We start from the raw sequence: 21,128 nt of genomic DNA on the forward strand, positions 1-21,128 counted from the left end.
GACCTCAGCAGTTCCGCCACACCAGGAAGTGCCGGGGGGATGAGGAGCAGATACACCCAGAGTGCTTCCGGGGATACAGCCGGCACTTCCGCCACACGGGGGCATGTCGGCGGGAGATTGCCAGGAAGCACCTGGAGCACATCCGGGTGTGGATAAAAGGGGCCGCCTCCCTTCATTCGATGGCTGGAGTCGGGAGAGAAGGAAGGACAAGGTCTGGAAGGAGATGTGGAGGCGGCCTGAAGAGTGAAGGCATTGTGTGGTGTTGGCCAGGACTTTGGGGACTCTAGAGGTTTGTGAGCACTGAAGTGTAAATAGAATGTATAATAAATGTTTGTGGGATGATTCAAACGTGTCTGCCTGTCTGTGTCCGGGACATAGTCCACTATATATATATAATCATGTAAATAAATTTACATACTTGCAAAACAAAACAATATATAATTAATCAGTGTAACTAATTACAGAGACCCCAGGTGGATCAGCTGCCTTTTTGTAAAACCAAAATCTCTTAAACAGGGAGTGGTAGCACTGCAGCCTTGCATTAAGGAGAGCAGGGTTGGCATGCCTGGGTCCTCCCTGTGTGGCGATTGCTTGTGTGTGTGTGTCTGTTCCACTGCGATGGACTTCTGCCCTGTCTTGAAGATCATTCCTGCCTTGTACTCTGCTTGCTCCAGCCACCATGCTCAGGATTAAGCAAGCTTAGAAAAGGATATGGCAAAATCTGCCAAGCTAAACTTACAGTTCGCCCATTTGTGCACTTTTAAATGTTATTTTAACACAATAAGAGCTCATTCAGTTCTGTCTACCCATGCAAGTAGTCACACAAAAGTCCATAATGACCACAGTATTAAGAAAGAATTTAAAGTTGGAGTCTTCTTCTGGTTAAAGAAAGTCAAAGTAAAATAGGGGCATCAATAGGTGAGCCTAGAGAACAAGGGACAAAATATCTGTGAAAAGAGATGGATATTTCACAAATACTACTAGCCACAGTTTAAATACATGTGTGCTATAATATAATTTTAATTATGTTATTTTATGCCTACTACCTCATGTGCATGGACGTTATTCAAGCTGCATTAATTCAGACCATTGTGGCCAATAAGTGCATTTTATTGGCCAGTGACATATTAGAATGTCAGCATTGTAAGAAAAAGCAGAACAATAGGAAATTTTTCAACATTATTTTATTTTAATCGTTTAGTGTTGCAACATTTACAAATGTGCCATGTAAACAGTAATTATTACATAGGTGATTAACTCTAATCCATCTCCAATTTTAGATTTGTGAAAGGAAACATATTTAAATAAATACAGTGGAACCTCAGTTCACGAACGTCTCGGTACACGTACAACTCAGTTTACGACCAAAAAGTTTGCCAAACTTTTGCCTCGGTTCACGACCACACACTCGGTATAAGAACAAGCCAGTTTCCCTTTCAGTTTGTGTGTGCCAATGATTTCCGCATGTGTTGCATTGTTCTCGGTCAGATGTGCCTGCTTGCACATGCGTGCGTGCTTTCGCTGTGAACTCTTTGTGCTCTATTTCATTTCCTTATCGGTTTGTACGTGCCGATTACTGTATTTAAGAATGTGTTCAGCCTCTCCCTGTTCAGACGTGCATGCTTTACCTGTGAACTCTTTGTGCTCTACAGTATTTTGTGTGCTTTTGCAGTTAACCATGGCTTCTAAGCACTGTAACCTCCTCTCCACCCAGTTCCTCCTCACTTCATGCCAGAACTCGAATCATGCAAGGTTAGTTTTCTTGGTGGTTGTATTACAGATTTTTCAAATGTTAATTTTTTTTCCCTGTGCTTAAAACTCATTTTAAAAAAAGTGTTTACAGCGATCGGGTTGTAAGGCTATTAACATGAACTCCTGCAATGTTACTTTCTTGGTTGCTTATGGTTGGTTTTTAAATAAAGTTCGGATTTGTTCAAATGTTCCTTTTTTTCCACCTGTGCTTAAAACTCATTTAAAGATAGTGTTTACAGTGATCGGGTCGTAAGGCTATAGCACGAACTCTTGCAATGTTAGCTTTCTCTGTTGTTCAAGGTTTTCTCAGTGTTATTCAATGTTTTTACATTTAGTTTAATATTATGATGTGCATTCTATGGTGTTATTAACTATATTTGTGCTTAAAAATGTTTAAAAAAATATATTTACACTATCAAAATACCCGCGCTTCGCAGCAGCGAAGTACTGCATTAAAATTTTTATTAGGAAGAAAATTAAACCTTTTTAAATTGAGGGAAAATATGCCAATAATTATTTGTTAAGGATATCTTTGTATACCATGTTGTCAGTTCGGCCCTCCGGTTGTAACATGACCAAGGTGTGCGCTGAGCCTACTCTTTAATCAGCTTCAGTTTCATGGTTTGTTTCAATTACGACGGTATTTGCAGGATTTGTTGTGTTGAAGTGACATTCGGCATCTGTCAAGCATTGTAAGCACACAACCGGTTTCATCGATAAAATCACATCCAGCTTTTGAGAGTTTAAACATTCATAAACATCAAAGTGTCCACTACTGAAATCGTCACCTGTGAATCTAAGATGTTCAAGAGGCATTGGCGCTTGTCGAAAGGTGTAAAATATTTGGCCATTTCGGTACACTTGAAAGCGACAACTGAACAATTCAGCGGCAGCCATCAACTCACATGCAGAACCATAGGTGAAAGGCTTAAGCATTTCACTCTTCTAGTGCTCCTGTGTAGTATAATTATCTCCTGTACCATCATCAGTCCACACCTTGAACCTGTCCCAGTCATTCAATACATAAGACACAATGTTCCTCCGGATATCAAGAGTGAGCCTGATATGGCCGTGCAATATGTAACAAAGAGAATGGAAAAGGTAGGTGCCATCTCCGGGCATGGAAACCACTCGGTAAGTGACAGTTCTTTGATCGATAGTGATCACCTTGATAGACATGTCAATGGGGGTTGGAATGATAAAGGAAAATGGGTACCTGAGAAATGTAAAGTAAGTCTAAAATACCTATACAATAACTATAATTGTAATAAAAAAAATAAAACAGCGGAGAAGCCGTGGATTAAACAAAAAGGCTGTAGTTATCAGTAGGGAGACGTGAATCCCGTGGCGAAGCAAGGAAGGGAATGTAGAGACTGGAGCGATGGACGGTCTTATATAGGTAGGCAGCCAACAACGTGGGAGGCGTTGGGATGGGGGACCCAACGTCACCTCACACGGTGGCCGAGCTGCAGGCTATGGATGAGTATATGTACGTAAGTAGGATTCAGTTAGCGTTGGGAACCCGTGTACTAAATTTCTTGAAGATGGGCCCATAAGTAACAAAGTCTGTTGAAAAGTTCAATATGGCGGCCAACAGTGGCATCATACCACCGAAATAAGTACGTACATTGGTTTCGGTTAGTGCAGGAAGCCGCCTACCTAATTTCGAAGATGGGGCCATAAATAAGAAAGTTCAACATGGCGGACGTTGTTGACCGTTATGACCGTTACGCGTAGAATTTGGAAATGAAACCTGCTTAACTTTTGTAAGTAAGCTGTAAGGAATGAGCCTGCCAAATTTCAGCCTTCTACCTACACGGGAAGTTGGAGAATTAGTGACGTTGGAAAGTTCAATATGGCGGCTGACAGTGGCGTCATACCACTGAAATAAGTACGTACATTGGTTTCGGTTAGCTCAGGGAAGCCACCTACCAAATTTCGTGAAGATGGGGCCGTAAATAAGAAAGTTCAACATGGCGGACGTTGTTGACCGTTATGACCGTTATGCGTAAAATTTCGAAATGAAACCTGCTAAACTTTTGTAAGTAAGCTGAAAGGAATGAGCCTGCCAAATTTCAGCCTTCTACCTACACGGGAAGTTGGAGAATTAGTGATGTTGGAAAGTTCAATATGGCGGCCGACAGTGGTTTCATACCAACAAAATAAGTACGTACATCGGTTTCCGTTAAAAGTTCAACATGGCGGCCGACAGTGGCGTCATACCATCGAAATAAGTTAGTACATCGGTTTCGGTTAGCGCAGGGAAGCCGCCTACCAAATTTCGTGAAGATGGGGCCATAAATAAGAAAGTTCAACATGGCAGACATTGTCGACCGTTATCGACCGTTATGACCATTACGTGTAGAATTTCGAAATGAAACCTGCTTAACTTTTGTAAGTAAGCTGTAAGGAATAAGCCTGCCAAATTTCAGCTTTCTACCTACATGGGAAGTTGGAGAATTAGTGATGAGTCAGTCAGTGAGTGAGTGAGTGAGTGAGTCAGTCAGTCAGTCAGTCAGTGAGGGCTTTGCCTTTTATTAGTATAGATACAGTTTGTACGGTCTGGAATGAATTAATTGTATTTACATACAATCCTATTGGGAAATTGCTTTGGTTCACGAACAAATCGGTTCAGGACCAGAGTTTTGGAACAAATTATGGTCGTGAACCGAGGTTCCACTGTACAGAACTTTTCTGGCAAAAGAGAAAAGCGACTATCCTTTTTTCCAGCACTTTAAGAAATGCTAGTATTTTTAACTCCTGCACCATTTTTTTACAAATACCGAAAAGGTTTCAATTTTTTTCATTCATTAAACAGGTTAATTTTACAAAAGCCATTGGCAATATGATGGATCAACATGATGGATCTGCACTTATTTGGTCTTTCTGATTTACCCATTTCAGTGCATTTTTGATTCAATTTATAGTGTAATAGGATCTGCGTTTTTCAGATGCATTTTGTATTTAAAGTTAATTATTTTCATGTCTGTTTTTTACTTAGAGCAGAATACCCGCGCTTCGCAGCGGAGAAGTAGTGTGTTAAAGAAGTTATGAAAAAAGAAAAGGAAACATTTTAAAAATAACGTAAGATGATTGTTAATGTAACTGTTTTGTCACTGATATGAGTGTTGCTGTCATATATATATATATAGACACAGACACACACACATACACAGACACACACACATACATATATATACAGTATATATACATATAAATATATATGCATATATATACATATACATATATATATACATATACACATATATACATATGCATATATAGCAAAATACCCGCGCTTTGCAGCAGAGAAGTAGTGTGTTAAAGAAGTAATGAAAAAGAAAAGGAAACATTTTAATAATAATGTAACATGATTGACAATGTAATTGTTTTGTCATTGTCATGAGTGTTGCTGGCATATATATATATATATATATATATATATATATATATATATATATATATATACACACATATCTACATATATACAGACACACATTTACATACACCTATATCTATCTTATATATCTATCTACATGTATATATCCATCTATCTATATAATCTATATATCTATATCTATCTATCTATATATGTATATCTATATCTTCTATATCTATCTATATCTATATATATATATATACACACATATCTCCTTTGGGGTGCGAGGAGCTGTTGCTGGGGGTGCCAGAATCCACTGAGGAAGAAAAATTTAAAACATTATTTGTACAAAATCTTAATTTATCTATCCATTCCTAAATAATTAAATGGGCAGGCTATTTCGTATCAGTGCAATATGCTGCTTGTTAAAACGGATGACTCGTAATCTTACGTGCACTTAGTGTTACGTGGGTATTATGAACTATCGTATTTGTTCAAGTTCTATTTAAATTTTAAATATAAGTAATTTTTATTTGGTCGACAGAAATATGTTTAGTAGGAATGAAAGTTAAATTTAATCATCATTGCATAAATTTTTCTTCACCATAGAAATTTAAAGACTAAATCCAACTTCCATTCCTACCAAAGATATTTCTGGCGACTAAATAGAACCTACTGTAGTATATCCAAATTGAGCTATTGAGCTGTCGCCTGCCTGCCTCGTCACCTCGCTTCGCTCTTACTTTTTTCCGCTCATTTAATCTTGGCTAGTCGCGAAATATTATAACATGGAAGGAGGATTACACCGAGTATGGCTTTACCAAAACAATCATTGATGTCGAATAAAGTATCTATGATTCCTAAAGCTTAAATTGGTGATCTGGTTTTCTGCTAACCTCATATTTTTCATACTTCTTCCCAAACAGGGGTTGCGAGAGTAAAATGAATCATTAAGCGCTGATATATATATATTGAATATATTGAAATAGTTTTACTATCAAATAATGCAAACAGTACGCTGCACGCGCTTGCCCTAATTCTGGGCTCATCAGGCAGTCCACACGCACTGCACCCACTCTCGAATCGAACCTAAGACGCCAGCGCTAAAGGTGAAGCCTCTCATGTTGCGCTATGGTGTGTGGGTCGCTTATTTGACAGTATTGTAGATCGGGTATATATATATATATATATATATATATATATATATATATATATATATATATATAACTTTTCAGAATGCAACGTATAGTTTTATCCAGGAGGAAAGCAATGTTGCCTCAAATCAATGGCAACCTTTTGTAGGGTGTGTCCCTGAGACTTATTAATTGTCATCGCGAAGCAGAGCCTTACTGGAAATATGAGGCATTTCAATTCAAATGGGAGATCAGAGGGTATAACGGTGATGCAAGCAATACATTCAAAGTGTGGCGCTCTGCTTTTTCTGTGTAGCTGCCTTCACACAGCCTCTCTGCTGCTTTATAAACGAACGCCATAGAAAGCCATCACCTTGTAAATTGTGTAATGCGTTTTTGAACAGGTTTGATGCATGGAAGTGATCACTGCATACTGCGTTCAGTAAGTTCTCGTAAGCTGCTATCTTGTGTGATGTTGTGATGTCTACGGCTTAATTTAATGTTATCTAAGACCCGGTACTTAAAAGTTTCTGGCTGCACTCCGGTTGTAATATGACGAAGCTGCGCGAGCTCACTTTTGAGAATGCAAGTATAGTTGTCCAGGAGAAAAGCAATCTTGCCTGAAATCAATGGCATCGTTTTGTAGGGTCTGTCTTTGAGACTTATTAATTGTCATCGCGCAGCTGAGCTTTACTGGAAATTGGAGGTATCTGAATTGAAATGGGAGATTAGAGGGTATAAAGGGGGCGCGAGGAATACATTGAGTGTGGAGAAACTCTAGAGACAGCGTGTGTATTAACTTGTGGATTTTTCTGTGAGTATTTGGTGGGAGTGTGATGAAGTTGCTTCGGAAGACGCCGTTAGCCACGGAGCTCAGCTCAGAGCGAAATGATGTAAATGTGAGGGGATATGATGACGTGACTCCCCCAACCGCGTTAACTGTCAATCCCCCACAAACACAGTCTCTCGGAATTTGCATAAGCACACCCCTTCACCTACAATTTTAACTTAGTTACAAAGTGATCAAAACTCTTGTTTATATCCTGCGTCCTCTCATTAAACTTGTATCCCGCATTACCCGTGGGCATGAGAAACACCAGCGGCACCCTGTCTATTAACTTAATTTAAAGTTTAGGTTTACACCTTTCTTTCCGAAGTAGCAGCACTCATTAATATGGTAGTATATGTCACTCGCTCGCTTCTTATTGTTTCGCTGCCTTCTCAATTATATAATGCATGTTTTCTTCAGCGCGTTTTGGAGCTCTTCCTGGTTTTCTACGTAGTGCGTTGACAGTCAGTTCACGTGATTATGTGAGAGGCGTGATGATGTCACACGAAACTCCGCCCCCCATGGAACTGGCTGAACTCCATTACAGTAAATGGAGAAAAATACCTTCCAGTTATGACCATTACGCGTAGAATTTTGAAATGAAACCTGCCCAACTTTTGTAAGGAAGCTGTAAGGAATGAGCCTGCCAAATTTCAGCCTTCCACCCACACGGGAAGTTGGAGAATTAGTGATGAGTCAGTCAGTCAGTCAGTCAGTGAGTGAGTCAGTGAGGGCTTTGCCTTTTATTAGTATAGATAAGTAGTAAATAGAAGAAACATGCTTTTTACACATATCTTTATTTTGGGTTAAAAATGTTGTATCCATATTCACATGGACTATAAAGAACTTATTTACAATAATACACATTCTTCATTCTTTAGTTAAGAGAATAGTTAATGAAAGGTTTCTCTTTACTCCCATACTAATTTTACAATGCAGCATATGATTTTTTTACATATGACATAGCGGTGCTGCTGCCTGCAATAAGGAGACTAGCATTTAAGTCCTGGGTGCATGTTCCCCCCTGTGTCCCATAGGTTTCCTCTGGGTGCTCTACTTCCTCCTACAATCCAAAGACTTTCAGGTTAGGAGGACTGGTGATGCTAAAATGACATCTGATATGCATGTGTGTGTGTGTGTTTGTATGGAGTCTGTGATAGGCTGGCCTCCTTTCCTGTGATTGTTTCTGCCTAGGATGGATGGAGAGATCTTTAAAAGTGACCACATTTTCTCTATCAGCTCTAAACAAACTTGAAAAAAAGAAAAGGTGGCACTGACAAAATAGTCCTTTAATAATTATGCAGCCTATTATAAACTTGATAGCAGAGCCTGTCATCCTACTAAGCTCTCTCCTTTCAGGCTGAATGGCTAAATCTTGTGCCAATCCCAAATCAAGCTGCCCTGCCCCGACTGTATGGCTGTGGTGCCAATTCTGATCAGTTTGGACAGAGGTTGCCAATCAACAGTGAAATATAGCATATTAAAATGGTGGAATCTGGATGCACATCTGAATAACACGGAGAGATTTAAAACAGCTGTCACTCCAGAAACATTTGAATAATCTTCAAATATATTATATCAGACAATAATATTAAGAGGGTTTCTAAGCATTCTCATCTTACTGGCTTGGGAAAATGTAAATGCTCATGGCCAAGACAAATAAAAAATATCTCAGTACAGTGACATAAACCTGTTTTCTTGGACTGGCTGTAATTTCCATAGGTTATAAACTGCAGCAGAAAATTTAAACAGAGGCTGTAGCTACAACCTTTGCCACCATACAGAGCACACACTTCTGAAATGAAATATTAATAAATGTAATAATATCATTAATTTATTTATATTTTTTAACTTAGGTATTCTGCCAGGTGGTTTTTGTGTAAATATTTCCCCATGGACAGCCAGTTTGTGGCTGTTGATTGCAGAGACAGAGAGAGAGACCATGCATTATTGAGAGACAGCATTGGTCAGTGCAGAATGTCAGTTACAACTCTTATTAATCCTGGAGATTGTCAGACTTAAGCTGTCCTAGAGCACACTTTAGTAGTGTTTAAAGTACCACAATATTTCCTCTTTATATGTTATTGTCTGTTGATTCTGAAGTTGCTAATTGTCAATTGTTAACTCTAGAGTGGCAGAATGGCATTCACTGGTTCTGATAGTAATCACACTTAAACAATTAAAAATATAAGTGTGGATTGGTGTAGTTATGGTGGAACCAACCATAATTACTGTTGGATAAACATTTTTAAGCAAGATAAGCAATCAAAAATAAAGAATATAAGTTAAATTTATAGGTTGATTCATTCATTAACTGTCATTTCCACTACTGAATACGGGTAATCTATGACTACCTGAGATGTAATAGTCACAGGGTGAGAGAGATTTAAAAGTTTGCGTTACTAATACATATTTCACCACCTTGATTACTGCTTTATGGAGTTACTACTTTTATTCAAAACACTTTTTAAAAATGCATGACGGATTTCCTTGGTTCTGATGGCATAAACAAGAGGATTCAAGACTGGTGGTACAAGAAGGTATAAAGCAGCAAACATAATGTGAATTTCAGGGAGAACCTTCTGGCCAGTCCGATACACTAAACCACTAAATAGTAAAGTTGTATAAAAATACAACATTACAAAGAAATGAGAACCACACGTGTTCAATGCTTTACGAAATGCCTCCTTGGAGCCAACCTTTAGAACAGATCTCAGAATCAGTACATAACTAAATGTAATGAATATGATATCCAAGCCAAAAATAGAAGATATTGCAAAAAGGCCTAGGTAACTATTCATAGATATATCAGTACATGCTAATTTTGCAACACCAATATGATCACAGTAACAATGTGGTATGACATTAGACGAACAGAATGGCAATCTGGAGGTTAAGATTGGTAGCAAACATATCAAGATAATATCTCTCAGAAAATGAGATAAAAGCACTTGAGCTAAAAATCTGTGTGTCAAAATTGACATATAGCGCAAGGGGTTGTAAATAGCAACATATCTGTCATAAGCCATAACAGCAAGAATTGATGACTCAAGTGATGAAAAAAAGTGAACACAGAATAACTGAAACAAGCAAGCTTCAAAAGCAATAGCTCTCTGATTAAACCAAAATATCTTTAAAATCTGTATGGTTAAACTGCTCATAGCAAGATCCACAATTGACAAAGTTGCAAGTAAAATATACATAGGAGTATGTAGGCTGTGATTAACCTTTACCGTATAAATGATCAAGAAATTAGCTACAAGAGCTAAAACATACATGGCACAAAATGGAATAGAAATCCACGCCTGGTAGCTTTCCATTCCTGTGAATCCACTCAGAATAAATTCTTTTGGACGTAAATAAGAGGTATTCAGAGCAGACATGCTGGTTGTTTTTCTGTCTAAATAAAAACAATAATTATGGATTAATGGTGAACACAGCAATGCAAGATAAAAAAAAATCATGCACATCTTTGCTTCATAATACCAATAAGAATGTGTCATTTATATTCTAAAATATTACATTTTCTGTTTATTTTAAATTCTCAGTTGCAGCATGTTGAAATTTACCACAGTATTGTTATTTGCTATCAACTAACAAATTTGTTGATTCTTTTCGCTGCAATAAACCTGAAATGGAAACTGTTCTTATTAAACAAATTGTATTCTTGCCTTACCAGTAAAGAGTGTGATGCACAACAGCTAAGTACATTGTAAAAACAGTTATTTATAAAAGTTGATATTCCCAGTGGATTTTTTTTTACTTTTCTCTTATGAATATACTAAGTAACCTTTGGAGATTGTACCTTATTATAAAGGATTATCTGTGGAAAATTTTAATTAATTGAAGATCAGTTTAAATGCCTAGGGGTAAACATCACAAGTAAACAAAAAGCTCTATATCAACAAAATCAAAATTTCTGTATGGAAAAAATTAAGCAAGACTTGCTTAGATGGTCAACCCTTCACTCTAGCTGAAAGAACTGACGTTGTTAAGATGAATATCCTTCCTAAGCTTCTCTTTTTATTTCAAAACATTCTAATATACATCAATAAATAATTTTTAAGCAATTAAATTCAACCATAACCTCATTTATTTGGAACTTAAAACATCCACGTATTCAAAGAGCGACCCTACAAAGACCTAAGGCAGAAGGTGGCGTGGCTCTACCCAACTTTCAGTTTTATTACTGGGCAGCAAACATACGAGCTATAAAAACCTGGACACAAATAGATGAACATACACAGGCTTGGTGCGCAATAGAAATAAAATCCTGCAGTACTTCTTTGTATTCCCTGCTTTGTGCCCCTATTAATACAAGTTTTTGCTGATATACTAATAACCCAATTGTGCTTCACTCACTCAGAATATGGAACCAATGTAGATGGAGAATCACCTCTGCATGGGGACCATCTTTTTCAACCCTCGCAAACATATGCAGTTTTTAATATCTGGAAAATATTTGGGATTAAATCACTTGGAGATCTGTACATAGACATATTTGCATCCTATGAACAATTACATTTCAAATTTAACTTTCCATCAATGCATTTCTTTCTCTATCTTCAAATTAGAAACTTTGTTAAACAGAACCTGCCCATTTTTCCTCATCTCTCACCTTCCTCTATGCTAGAAAAAATATTGTTCACTTTCGAGGACTCAGACAGCATTTCTGCAATATATATAATTATTGTACTGTCCCTCCCTTTCAAAGATCCAAAAGGGAAAAGGATCTCTCATTCAACATATCAGAAAAGAAGTGGAAGGTAGCAATGCAGATAATTCATTCGAGCTCCATATGCGCAAAGCATCCAATTATTTAACTCAAAATTATATATCAGGCACATCTGTCTCGCTTAAAACTGTCCAAAATGTTTGTTGGGCAAGATCCAACCTGTGAACGGTGCAATCAAGTTCCAGCCTCACTGGGTCACATGTTTTGGGCCTGCACCAAATTAACATAATTTTGGACAAAAAATTTTTAAGTGCCTTTCAGACAGCCTCGGAGTCACAATCCCTCCTAACCCATTAACAGCTAGGGAATCAATTCCCAGATGGATTTATCCATTCCTTGGAATTTGGGAATCCCGCATGTCATTCCAGGGAATCCTGGGCTCCCGGGGATGACACAGTGCACAGGCATCTCACATGTGAATGGTTTTAGAACGACCAACACCTATTTTTAATAAAACTACTGGAATATATTGACACTAATAAAAGACTAACCTTATCTACAAGCAGTTCATGCTGTCATATAAGTACATGTATCTAGTTCAGGGGTGCCCAATGCGTCGATCGCGATCGACTGGTAGATCGCAAAGGTAGTGCAGGTAGATCGCATTGCATTCAAAACGTTAGTCTATCATATATCCTCCCTATGGCATTTGCCACTTGATTGACATACAGGACGGCCAGTCTGAGATCTCATTTCTTCTAACACACTGGTCATCCCGCACGCACGATCAAACACACGTGCTACTGCTAAACTCTGGCTATGATCTAGTTAGCCTTCCAATTTATATTGACTAAAGAAGGGATTTTAAAAAAAAATTGTTTGGGGAGGGTATGGGCTGGATGTGGAATTGGAAGAGGATTTTTTTTCTCACAATGTCACAGTCGAAGTGCGTTTGTCTGATCTGTCAATCTATCATTGCTATTCGAAAGAAGGAAAATGTGGAAAGGCACTTTCGAACTGTTCATAAAAAATGCGATACTGACTTCCTTCCGAAAAGCAATCTGAGAAAGAGAATGGAGAGGGAACTAAAATCGCAGTTAATCGGACAGCCGTCATTTTTCAGCACCTTGATTTGGGGAATATCCAAAACCTCGCGCCAGAATTGGAGACGCAATGGAAGGTGTGTGCGCAATTTGACAGCATACGCTACAAAGAGCAGATTGAAAATTGCCAGTCAGACTTTGACAGATGGTTTCAAGACTCAGCTTTACTTGAGCCAATCGCTACATTTAAGTGCTATCCATTTAGGGAACATGTTGAGGGTGATTAATTTGCATCAGAAATTGCAACACTGTTTCACCTAAAACTTGTCTACAGTGGAGGATAAGATTTTGATATTACAGGATGACACTCAGCTGAAGTATGGGGATCATGGACCGTTTTGGAACTTGCTCACAGAGGAAAAGTACCCAAATATGAGGAAATGTGATACCTCCTTGACTGCATTATTTGGCTCTACTTATTTATGCAAGTCAGCCTTTTCCCACATGAAGATTATTAAATCCAAATACTGTAGTGACCATAAATGTATTGAATTGTTATTGTGCCATAAGGGTTATTCAGTTATGCAAGGTACGAGAACATATATTTTATGTATAAAGTATACTCATTATATATATATATATATATATATATATATATATATATATGGCGGCACGGTGGCGCAGTGGTAGCTTCCCGGGTCCTCCCTGCGTGGAGTTTGCATGTTCTCCCCGTGTCTGCGTGGGTTTCCTCCGGGCGCCGGTTTCCTCCCGCAATCCAAAGACATGCAGGTTAGGTGGATTGGCGATTCTAAAATTGGCCTTGGTGTGTTTGTGTGTGTCCTGTGGTAGGTTGGCACCCTGCCCAGGATTGGTTCCTGCCTTGTGCCCTGTGTTGGCTGGGATTGGCTCCAGCAGACCCCCGTGACCCTATTCGGATTCAGCGGGTTAGAAAATGGATGGATATATATATATACTGTATACATCATTTTTAATGTAGGTAGATCATTTCGACCTGGTCATTTTAAAAGTAGCTCACAAGGTGAAAAAGCGTGGGCACCCCTGATCTATTTAGTTGTGGTAATAAGAGCATAGAAAGCACAACGTGTCCAGCGTGCGGTCGTCCAGGTAAGAGTGCACCATCGTGCAGAGTACGCCAGCCGCTGAGAAAGCATGCTCTGCCTCCACTGAAATAGGCGGCACAGTCATCAGATACTGATACACACTTGTTCTAAACAATGCCCGCGCTTGCCGTTGCTCTGAAACACCGCCATTTCAGCTTTTACTGATGCATCCAGTTTCTTGTCATCATTCTGTGATGGCAAGATTCTTGGCACAGATAATGTGGATGCAACAGACTGACGCATTGCAATTTCAAGTTGCTGTTCAAAGCTGTTGTCTGACAGACGTCAATGAAGTCTGCCCCATCTCGGCATTTGGGAGCTGCCGAGTGCAGACTCCTCCCAGTCCACTGTGCTCAGTCTTAGTCGGAGCCAGGGGACTGACTGCTGCTGGTCTTTTGTTGACTGAATTAATCGGCAACACACTACACCGTGGGCCAAAAAACCGTGCCACTTAATTATTTTCAACTATAACTGTTATTTCTTGATCAATTTTTACACTTTTACATGCTATATATGTGAGCTTGGCCATTCCCGGTTTCCTGGAAATTACAGCAGTTTCATTCTAGGGAATGCGGGAATGAAAAATGTCCGGGAATCCCAGGCTCCCTAAAATGGATTCCCTATTACCAGCTGTGTTTGGTGTTCTATCTGATGGGCTTAAAGTGGAGAAGGACAAACAAACTGTGATTGCCTTCACTACACTGTTGGCACGCAGACTTACTTTAACTCTCCTCTTTTAAGTCAGTGGATAACTGATGTTTTATATTATGTGAAATTGGAAAAAGTTAAATTCTCACTTTTTCAAAACCCGGCAGGATCTAATCAATAAGAATAAGCTCTTAAAGCACTGAGGAAGCAGATTCTCTTCCCATTTCTTTTTCTTCTCCATTCATCTTTATCCGCCAATTAAACTCATCAGTTTATTTGTTTTTACTAGCTTTAAGTTTTACTCCGTTGGCCATGCTCTCTTTCTCAGGGTTGGGGGTTGATTTGTTTTCAATCCTATTTTTTATAAAAAATTGATCTATTCATATGGAATGATTACAATAAATTCAATAAAATCAAAAAAATAAATAATAATTAATTAAAATATGTAAAATACATTTAAACAAAATGCATTTTTTGTTATGCGTTTAATTGTGGCTTGATATTTTTGCCGTCATTGAAAAGAAATTAATCAAATGATTCACTGCTTTTTGATATGTCATGCAATATCTATGCCAATATGAAATTTGGTACAAAGGTGTATTGAAATTTAATTCATTTTCATTATATCACACATTGAATATGCCTTAAATAGAAGTAAAGCAAACTCATTACATTTTATTTTCAGTCTGCTTGGAGTACATTGTTTTTCTTTCCACTAGCATACATTAATCGAGACAATAATAAATTAAAATCAAATTGCTAATCAGTGTCAAGAGGTGGAGGGTGATAGTCAGCAGTAAGGCCAAGAGACTTTCCAATCACAACTATATTCTTGCACACTCATGGCTATGTCTTTGATAAAAGGCATGACTTAATGAAACAGTAAATGGTGTATTTCAGGACTTGCTGAAAAACATTACTTCTGTGTTAAGTAGTCTAATGTTGTTTATTTATAATTTATTATGTGGTCAAATTTTTAAGGTGTGGCTAACTTGTCAACTTTATAAATGTTGAATATATATAAACATTGGTCACTGTGACCACTGTTATAGGGCTCTCCGTATTATTTTTTTCTACCTTTGTGATAGCCAGATATACTGTTATCTATTTTTTTTTACTGTACTGTACTCTGGTGAACATTAGACAGATGTTTGGATCTCCCTATTAATATTTAATTGATATTCAGACATCTATACTCATTGAATTTATCTCTGAACTGAATAAGAAAGTTAAAATACTGGATAGATACATAAATGTTTACATTCATTCCAAAGACATTTAGGTTATTCCATTGACCACAACATTCTTCCGCGATGAATAAGATGATACCTTGTTACTTTTATACAATTCTACCACTAAGGTTGTTTACTCCTTCCCTTTTTAAATCAGCTGTGTTCAGAAAATGGCAGTTTATTGTCAGTCATCAAATGTGAGAGCAAATCCCCATATACTTTTTAAAGTAGCACTTATCAATATGTTTTGATGTACAGTAGATCTGCAATGGTTGTTGTATGGATACCAATTGTAAGAGAAATGTATGTTCCTAAGACCAGAAATATTTTCAGTGCCAGTTAAGTAATGGCAGGACTCCTGACTTGATTAGACAAAAGAATCATTGATAAACTGAGATATGCTGATATTTGCTACATAATGTTAAATTAATCTTACTTATATGTGTTATGAATCGACCAGGTCAGTGCTATGCTCCCAGTTGTGTCCAGGAGCCTCTTGAACCTGAACTGACGATAGTCATGAACCAAGATGAGCCGGGCAAATGAGGACACACACTTACACCAATGAGTGTCAAGTGCTTTTATTAACATCAGTCAAAAATCAAAAAGTGCAATTAGTGCAGTGCATCAAATGATCTTCATTAAATAGATAAAGTTATCAACTAACTAAATAGATCCATAAAGCCAGTGATAAAAATCATGGAGGTTAAAAAGTTTAATAAATAAATCTGGTAACATGAGGTTAAAATCCAGAAACAGTTCTTCCATCTCCCCAGTTTACCCTCTCCGGATCCCGCAGCACTAGGAGATGTCCTACCAACAGGAGCAGTCATCCATCAGTACCTATTTTGGGTCCACATTGCCAGGCCTTCGTCTTCCATGGGCCACATACCCATCTCCTACCACCAGTCCCTCGATGTCCGTAGGAGACACCGCTTATTCTCCTGCATCAATCAATGGGGAAGTAACCAATGACTTTAGGGGCATCCCCTTAAATCTAGCTGTAGAACAACTATTTCAAAGTGTTCTTTCATGGACATTGGTTTCCCAGTAAATTTTAGTCTAGGTATAAACTTGACTGATTGTCTTTACCAATAAAAAGTAGGGCTGTTTTGCTAATCTCAGAATATATGTCTGTCACTTATAGTTGGGACATATGGCTAAGTGTCCTTTAATACCCCCAGCACAACTTCCCTCACAGTGAGAACTACACCCAAAGCTGTAAGAATTAAGACCACAGTTCACATATTGAAATACCACCTCTTGGCAGAGGACCCTTTAGGATTGATGCTGAGAACCTCCCTTTTCCTACCTAAGTAGAAGTGATGAAGTATGGCATTCTGCTAATCAGGCTTTTACCGTAGACTTTCAGCTCCTTTCCTTATCCTTCTCCACCCTGCTGGTAGGAAGTTCACTTCTTCCAGAAGCCCACATCTTAGATCATATGTAGTAGAGAAACTTATTATTCACCTCAAATGTGGTGTGCGCTATGCAGAAAGTAAACCTTGATGAAATACTAGTTTTGTAAACAGAAATGTGCATATTGGTGTTTGCTGCAATGGATTTATTAAATTCAAGTTCCCATTGTCAGCAAAGAAAGGTGAAATCTTGCAAATTATCATATTCAATTCTAGATATTTCTTACTGCTTTTGTAAAGTATATCCTACAGAGAGACAAAAAACCTACCCTGATGGTACTTGTTTCTTTTTTTCTAGAAGCGTATATCTTCAGTCTGATCACCTCAACATAGGTAGTAGGGCAACATATGTGATGGGTGCTCTGCAGAAACAAATCTTTGATGAGGTACTAGTTTCTGTCAGTAAAACTGAAATGCATGTTATATGTTTTGTAGCACATCTGGAAAATTTGTACTCAAGATGTCAGACCCTTATAGGTCAACAAGTACAATAATGTTTGTCATAAGCGAACAATTAATCTCTATAATAAAATACAGCAGTTTGCATAAGTAATACTTTAATTAGTTCCACGGAAGGACTACTGAGGTTTGACACATAATAATACTGATGATGGTTGTTGAAGTTAGAAAATGGACACCGTACTAGCTACCTCAAATGGAACAATCTCATTGTCACATCAATTAAAAAAGCTGGTATAGCCAACATCTTATGATGCCTAGAACATAAAAGAGTAATATGGCATCAAATCCAGGCAGCTAAAAGAGAAAGAAGAGAACTATGTTTTATTCCTGCATATAGCCAATGCTTTTGAATCAGTGCCATATTTCCTTTTCTGGAAGGCATTTTGATTTTTTCAGGTGCATGTAACCATAATAACTCACATCAAACACTATTTCAAAGACCTACAGTTTTTATTGACAACACCGGACTTCACCACAGAATGGATACTATTGGAAGTCGGAATAATGGCGGAGTGTACCATTTCTCTTTCGGCCATTACTGCAAAAATGGAACTAATCATTAGAGACTCTGTGTGTGTGGTAGGAAAAGAATGTCTGCAGTTTGGTCAGTGATTACCACCTTTTACATGCCTTTATGGACGTAGCAACCCTGACCACAACTGTATCATGCACCAAGAGACTACTTGAGAATCTCCATCATAACATCATATGGGCTAAGAGGAAATTTAAACTCGGCAAATGTAGAAGCCTCTCCATTGTTAAAGGAAAGATCACAGAACTGAAATTTTGTATTGATAGAACACAACTTCCTACAGGAAGAGGTGCCAGTCAAGAGCTTGGGCTGATGGTGTGATACAAAGCTTAATGACACTAAAACAGGTAAATTACTGAAAGAGGACCCCATTAAATATATGGTCTGCATTAGTATGACCTTGCAGCCCAGAAAACTTAAAGTGTGGCACTTCCAGTTTGGTGTACTCTCTACAATAAAGTGAATAAAATGGAAAGAATAATTAGCTCATACTTGGAACAGTGGCTTCGGCTCACATGTTGCCTAACTTTGTTGGATTGTGTGGGAAGAAAACTAAAACTAAAGCTGAAGATACTGAGCTACAAAATAATTCCCTCGATTGGCAATGGGGAGATAATAGACCCCACTGAAGTTATCGAGAAGGCAAAGGCAGCTCTATGCTTCAGGGATATGGTTGGTCAGGTGCAGTACAGGAAAACTGGATTTGGACTTGTCCCAAAAACACTGAAATGGCTTAAAGCAACATCCTTTCAGAGAAGACAGTTTGTGGTAGGAAGAGGCACAAACACAAGAGAAAGCAAACCAGCACACCAAATCAGTCTCAATGGTCAAGTAGGGCCAATGGACCAGCTGGAAAGGCCTGGAGAAGAGAAAATTGGTGTGACATCTCAGAAATGGAAGGATATCAGCTAAGTTTTTTCATAAGAGCCATTTAACATATTCTTCCTACCCTTAGAACCTTAATCAATGTTGGGGAGAAGACCTTACAAACACTCTGTGTCAAGCACTTGAATCACTGAAGCACATCTTAACAGGATGTTTAACAAGGTTCACCAAGGACGGTATACTTGGAGGCATAACTAAGTACTTGGGCAGCTGACATACATTTTGGAGCAGAGGCAGGCCACCACAAATGCCCTCCCACTACCTTCAGCTAAAAATGCTCTCCTTCAACAGTTTGAACCAGTTGAAACATGAGAGAACCATGTAACATCAACGGATACAAGCATTCTACATGGAGTTTGATACTGGAAAATGAGGATTGTCTTGGACTAAAAGCTCAAATTTCCATTTTGGCACCTGGCATGCTAATACAGTCCAAAGCAGCCAAGTTGACATACATTGTAGAACTTTTGGTAGCATGGGAAGGAAGTGTCGAAGGAAGAAAGAAGTTGAAGTACACTGAACTAGCAGTAGAGGCAGCCCTAGAGGCAGGAAAACAATGATTGTCCCAATGGAGATGGAATGTAGGGGATTTGTTGGTTCATTAACTAACAAACTACTGAAAAAGATGGGAGTGAATATTCATTCACTGTAACTTGCCAATGAGACCTTGGCAAGTAAGTGCATAAAAAAGTAGCATTTGATTTGAATTAAGAGGAAAGATAACATCTGGTCTGCAAAATGAAGAAACATCAAGCAGTATGTACCTGGGATGTCAGGAATCACTATTGAGCCCTATGGAGAGATCATGATCCTACCAACAAAACATCAAGGAAGCAGGGTGAACACCTCATGGCTTCTCTGATGTACCAATTCTCCCCAAGTCCAATCCAGTTCTTAATGCCTATAACAGTGGCATGTTACTAGGAGGATTAAAACATCAGGTCCTATGAATCTAACTAATAATGTTTACTACAATTGTTCTTAAATTAATAATATGATATCAGCAAGTATCAATCGAATCCAACATGGACTGAAAAACCTGGGCAAATATAAGAATTTAATTCATTCCTTTAACTGTTACTGTTTGCAAGATACAATCAAACAGCTATAAGTCTTGTATCATCCTGTCTAAACATATGCTAAATGCCTACCTGAATAAGGTAGCACCTACTATGTTTATCCTTTATGTTTCCAGTCTTCTCACTTTTCTATTGGTCCTGACCTCAGTGTCTGATTTACATTTTTACCTGTGAGATAACTATATTGTACCCTTCTCACGTGCTATAGCAGCAGGAGCTATTTTAAATTCTGTCTGGGGTTTACCTCTAGAGCCCTGTCACAATAACTTATGGTTTTAGGGACTTCTCTTTAAAGCTAGTTGTAGGACCAATATTTCACAGTGTTCTTTCATGGACATTGGTTTACCAGTAAATCTGAGAACAGGTATAAAGTTGACTGATTGTCCTTACCAGTAAGAAGTAGGGCTGTTTTACTAATCTCAAAACATCTGGCTTCCACTTATTTACTTGGAACAAACAGCTAAGTGTAATTAGTCCTTACACTCCTTACCCTCACAGTGAGAACTGTACCCCCAGCTCTAAGAATTAAGACCACAGGTCACATATTGAAATACCATCTCTTTGCAGAAGACCCTTCAGGATTGATACTGAGAATCTCCCTTTTGTGACCTGTGGAGCCATAATGGAGTATGGCATTCTGCTACTCAGGACTTTACTGTGGACCTTTAGTTAAATTCCTGATTCTTCTCTACGTGGGTGGTAGGAAGTTCACTTCTTCCAGATGTCCATATCTTAGATGTGATCACCATGGCTTAAGTAGTAGGGAGATTGATTTTATCCCAAATGTGATGGGTGCTCAGCAAAATTTAAACCTTGATGAAATACTAATATTGTACAAGAAAATAGAAATGTGCATTTTGGTGTTTGCCACAATCAAACCATTAACCTGCATAGCATAAAACAGTATATTGACTGAGTCATTTTTAATTGATTTCATGTG

The 21,128-nt window shown here is 38.2% G+C and overlaps 1 protein-coding gene across 1 annotated transcript; it reads right to left on the reverse strand.

The window, feature by feature from the left end:
• Positions 1 to 9,519: 9,519 nt before the first annotated feature.
• LOC120524543 (olfactory receptor 52E4-like) lies at positions 9,520 to 10,476 on the reverse strand. The gene has a single exon (XM_039746379.1). The coding sequence runs from the start codon at positions 10,474 to 10,476 to the stop codon at positions 9,520 to 9,522; it is 957 nt and encodes a 318-aa protein (XP_039602313.1).
• Positions 10,477 to 21,128: the final 10,652 nt, after the last annotated feature.

This window comes from Polypterus senegalus, chromosome 2 (assembly GCF_016835505.1).
Source record: "Polypterus senegalus isolate Bchr_013 chromosome 2, ASM1683550v1, whole genome shotgun sequence".
Lineage (NCBI taxonomy): Eukaryota > Metazoa > Chordata > Cladistia > Polypteriformes > Polypteridae > Polypterus > Polypterus senegalus.

Bases quoted from the DNA above. Each gene is read 5' to 3' on its own strand.
- LOC120524543 (XM_039746379.1), bottom strand. From the start codon at position 10,476: ATGTCTGCTCTGAATACCTCTTATTTACGTCCAAAAGAATTTATTCTG.